The sequence below is a fragment of the Dipodomys ordii genome, unplaced genomic scaffold (assembly GCF_000151885.1).
Source record: "Dipodomys ordii isolate 6190 unplaced genomic scaffold, Dord_2.0 Scaffold13, whole genome shotgun sequence".
NCBI classification, from domain to species: Eukaryota; Metazoa; Chordata; class Mammalia; order Rodentia; family Heteromyidae; genus Dipodomys; species Dipodomys ordii.
Genome location: NW_012267229.1, coordinates 23,469,019 through 23,473,683, shown reverse-complemented (window position 1 = coordinate 23,473,683; position 4,665 = coordinate 23,469,019). Strand labels below are relative to the sequence as shown.

The 4,665-nt window shown below is 45.0% G+C and overlaps 1 protein-coding gene across 1 annotated transcript; it reads left to right on the top strand.

Annotated features, from left to right (window-relative positions):
- The first annotated feature begins 1,120 nt into the window (after window positions 1-1,120).
- On the top strand, window positions 1,121-3,631 carry Slpi (secretory leukocyte peptidase inhibitor). Its single transcript, XM_013010797.1, has 4 exons — window positions 1,121-1,241; window positions 2,098-2,259; window positions 2,731-2,880; window positions 3,450-3,631. The coding sequence occupies exons 1-4, from the start codon at window positions 1,157-1,159 to the stop codon at window positions 3,452-3,454; spliced, it is 402 nt and encodes a 133-aa protein (XP_012866251.1). The 5' UTR covers window positions 1,121-1,156; the 3' UTR covers window positions 3,455-3,631.
- Window positions 3,632-4,665: the final 1,034 nt, after the last annotated feature.

Below are 4,665 nucleotides of genomic sequence, written 5' to 3'. Positions count from 1 at the left end.
GGAGAATACTAAATAAATTCATGTGGAACCATCATTATTGCTTTCATGTTTGAATTGCCACAAATCTGCTATTTGATCAGTGAATGGCAGAATGCCATGATAGTGACATGATTGTGGGTTTTGCAATTGGCGGAGTCTGGGTTCTAGAGAGAATGATTGTCTCCAGGAATGAGACACAATGTATGTAGAATGGATAGCACTCAGAATAGTTTTAATATATAGCAGCCATTATGTTTTTGCTCTTATCTGATACCTGTAGAGGATTTAGGGACTGGAAGTATTCCTCCTTTGTCCACTCCTTATTATGCCTCTAACATCATACCCAGTATTGATGACAGTGGCTGGTGAGTAGTTTGTCCATTTCTCTCATAAATGTTTCCATTTTCTTCCTGTGGCAAGGAGGCACAATGCCTTTATTTTTTTTTTGGAGTCTATTCACACTCTTAATGTCATTACTCCACAAGAAGGGCTGACTGTATCATCCCATTTCACAAGTGGGGAACTGAACTCCAAAGAGATTTGCTGAAGGCTCTTCTTGCATGTCTTTCCTTGGTTTAGGTAGTTCTTTCCATGGTTCAGTGAGCAGATAGGCACTGGGATATAACGGTGCAGTTTGGGGTGGGAACTAAATATCTGTTGGGTCAGTGATGTAACACATGTACTTTTGAAAATGGATGTGCATTAAGCAATCAGGAAGGCATTTCACAATCCTGGAGAGTCCGGGAATATTCCGTGAGAAGGAGGGATGTATTACACACACTCTCAGCCGAGACTCCCAGTCTCCTGTTTCAGTGCGGCTCTACGTGGGCCCTTTGTGATTGACACTTACTGCCCTTTATCCGCCGGGCTGGAAACCTTCGCAACGTGTAGGGCTCACACAGCTGTCTTGAAAAATGGTACCTGCCAAGCCAACCCCTTTAGTCCTTCACTGACAACTGCTCATTTGGCCTTGTAAGGTTGCCTGAAATGAAAAGGATTCCAATACTACCTTCCTTGTTGCAAGATATCCGGTGTCTTAATTAAGCTTCTTGCTTAAGCAATAGCAAAAGGGAGGGGCTAAAACCCTTTGGGGTTTTAGGTCCCGCTGGGGCCACACCCACTAGTCAAGGTATATATACTGAGGCTTACTGGTCATTAGAACCACCCAGCCTTCATTATGAAGTCTAGCAGCCTCCTCCTTGTGGTGGTGCTTTTTGCCCTGGGAATCCTGGCATCCTGGGTTGTGGAAGGTTCTGAAAAGGGTGAGTTGGACTCCAGTCCAGTCTTTGCATTTGGAGGCTCCTGATGGTAATGGGGAGTGTCTGCAGATAATGTAGATAGTGTCTCTAAGCTAAGGTAGGACACATGTCCTACCCTACGGGTTCTGAGCATGTGGAAGTGCTTCCCCATGAAGCCAGGTCTGTCCTCTCCTCCACTCTCTCCAGTACCATCTCCTTTTCTCTCTAACCCCAGCTGTGACTCTTCCACCACCAGTCTCTAACTCGTTCTGGTTCTCCTTTCTCTCGGTGTTCCTGTCCTTTAGTCTTTGCATCACTGTCTTTGGCTTCAGATTACATTTCCTCTGCTGGTTCTATTTATTTATTTATTTATTTTGTCAGTCCTGGGGTTTGAACTCTGGGCCTGGGCACTGTCCCTGAGCTCTTCAGCTCAAGGCTAGTGCTCTACTACTTTGAGCCACAGCACCACTTCCGGTTTCCTGGTGGTTTAACGTAGACAAGAGTCTCACAAACTTTTCTGCCTGGGCTGGCTTTGAAGCACAATTCTCAGATCTCAGCCTCCTAAGTAGCTAGGTGCCCAGCCCTGTTTCTTTCTCTTGAGAGGTATCCCTTCCCACCTTCCCCTATGATTTTGTATAATCTTGCTTTTGCCCTGGGGTGAAAGGTCTTTTACTAGAAGCCTAAGTTTATGGCTTTTTTTCTGCCCATATGTCTGCTTTGAGCCAGTCTGTCACTTTTTCTGGTGGGACAGGCATTTCCCTTTAAATTTGTGGTCATGCCTCCAGGGTGACACTCCTTCCTGGAAAGTTGTACTTTATTCAAGATTCATGGTCACTACAAAGCACCTAGCCCTCTTCCATCTTCTTGATCTTCTCTTCAGGAGCTGTAAAAGTTGGAGCCTGCCCTTCTAGAAGACCTGCCAAGTGCCTTGTCTATGAGAAACCCCAGTGCAAGTCTGACTGGCAGTGTCCAGGCACGCAGAAATGTTGCCCTGACTATTGTGGCATTAAATGTCTAAATCCTGTTGCCGTCTCGAAACCAGGTGAGCTAGTAGAAGAGCCAGGTGGAGAGGAAGGAGCCTCAAGACCCAGCATCTGGGGGCGTAAGACTAGATGAAGAGGTCTTTCCAGGCCTCTTCATTCCCAAAAGCTATCCATCCCAGTGTATCAGGCATTCAAGGCATCATGCTGCCTAGTGGAGCCAGTTAGCCCCTGGGCTGAAGCAGCTAGCCTCTCAGGATGGCCTTCCAGGTAATCATATGTGCCTCAGATAGCTAAGCACTCACCTAGTCAGCACTAAACAGCTAGTCACCAGTATCAGCCGAGGACCATATGCTCTGATGGAAACCAAGTGCTATTTCAAGGGATGCTTTAGCTAAGAGGATGTGGTATTGCTGGGGACAGGAGAAGGACATGTTCCTCCTTGCTCAGAGTGCAATAGAGATTGGGTCTAAGAAGCAGAGTGGGACTCTATAACAGTAAAGGCTTCTGACTTGTGGCTCTACTCTCACCAGTAAATAAGAAGTCTGGAAAGTGCCCAGTGGTCGATGCTCATTGTTTGATGCTTAACCCTCCCAACCTCTGTGAGACTGATAGCCAGTGCGAGCGAAACTACAAGTGCTGCCCAGGCATGTGTGGGAAAGCCTGTGTTCTTCCTTTGTCAGGTAAGGAGGGAGCTGGGACTGATTGATAGCCCTCCTCCTCTCTTCCTTCTCAGACTCAGCCCTGTGGAAGTCTAGACACTTGAGTATACAGACTCCTGCCCTATACAGAGCCTCTGATTTGCACCTTTGTTATTCAATTGCACTGTTCCCTAGGTTTCTGGGCAGGGATTTCCAGGGGATCACCTGTGGCTTTGGTTCTATTCCAGCTCGTGAAACAAAGAGCCCTTCTTCGTCTCAGTTCCCTTATCTGCAAAATAGACATAATGCAGTGCTTTGTAAAGCACAATATATACTAAGTATTTGCTGTTCGGGTTATTTATGTCATGCTACCCTGGGTCAAACCTCAAAGAATCAGTGGGATTTCAGGACAATCTAGTTCAGTGTTCTCAGTTTTACAGTGAAAATAAGACTTGAAGTCAGTCTCCTGATACCAAAACTGTTTTGCCACATTGCTACCTTATTATTTCTCTCTATCTCGATGGCTTCTTTGTGGGAAATGATTTGGTTGGTTCTTTATGCTAAAGTTCTTATCTGATTCTTTTTTTCCTTATCTATTTTTTTAATTGCAGCTTGATTCCCATTATTTGGAGGAGGCGGTGGATTTGTGGGGTCTGGGAATTACTTCTCTGATCCTAAGCTTGATCCTTTGAAGAATACTTTGATTCTATCACCAATATCTTGTTTCGGCAAGTGCTTGGCACATAGGAGGCATTTTGGAAATATGGATAATCAGTGCATAAATAAACAAACAAGCAAATAAATGCTCTTCCTATTGCATCTGTGATTCATTGAGGTACGGGTAGGGTGAGAGGCAGTGAGGGAAGGCTTGGATTAAGAGGCCTCCCTTCTACATATATGGAGTGGAAGGATGGAATTTTCAGGGTTGGATGGCCTTGAGTTTATATCATGAGTTTAGCAGTACTACCTCTTATCATTTCTTAATCTGAAAAATGGCAGCAAAATCACTTCCCCCCTCCCAAGATTTAGATGATTAGAAGATGCAATATTTATATAATGAATAGCAGTGGTATAGCCACAGGACATTATCACACATTGTAGCCCTATGACGCCTCCTGGGAGATTATGAAGTTATCATTTCTGTATTTTCCCCCAAGATAGCATCTTGCCTATCTTCAAATAAGAATATTGTCATGGTGAGTCATGTTTGTGACACGCTGTTGGCTGGTATTGCTTGAAGCTCATGTTGTTCGTGGCTCCCTAGAGCAAGGACAAGAACAGCCAGGCTTTTACAGTCAGGGAAGAGCCAAGAGTCTTTCCCCACACTTTTCTCTATACCATTCCATTCTAGAGGAAAGAGACTATTTGGTTAGATCATCACCACCACCACCATCATTGGAAGATAAAAGAAACTTATACATTGATCATTTCTTGGAAATAGTCACTAAATTAAGAAAATATTCCTCACTACTGTTTACCAGGGCTCTCATAACAGCATCAGGATGTGTTAATCATTTCAGAGAAAAGGAAAAAGCAGGAGAACCATCTCATTTATTCCATGGGTGGGGTGGTTCCCCTCCCAACTGGACCCCAGGGACCTTCACCACGAGGCCTTCACAGCCTTGTGGAGTCCCCACCCACATTTTCCCACCATTGGTCTGTTGGACCAATGGGACCTTGTAGGAGTGATGGTTAGCACCTTTGTGAGATTAGGTGGCAAAAGCTTGCCACTTGAGCTTCCTTTGGAGGAGCATGCTCAATCTCTCTGAGCTCAGAAGGGCACTCAATTCACCTGATGAGTGGCCCACAGCATGAGGAACTATCGAT

Bases quoted from the DNA above. Each gene is read 5' to 3' on its own strand.
- Slpi (XM_013010797.1), top strand. From the start codon at position 1,157: ATGAAGTCTAGCAGCCTCCTCCTTGTGGTGGTGCTTTTTGCCCTGGGA. The intron at 1,242-2,097 runs GTGAGTTGGACT...TCTTCTCTTCAG, and splicing joins TGTGGAAGGTTCTGAAAAGG to GAGCTGTAAAAGTTGGAGCC. The intron at 2,260-2,730 runs GTGAGCTAGTAG...TACTCTCACCAG, and splicing joins TGTTGCCGTCTCGAAACCAG to TAAATAAGAAGTCTGGAAAG.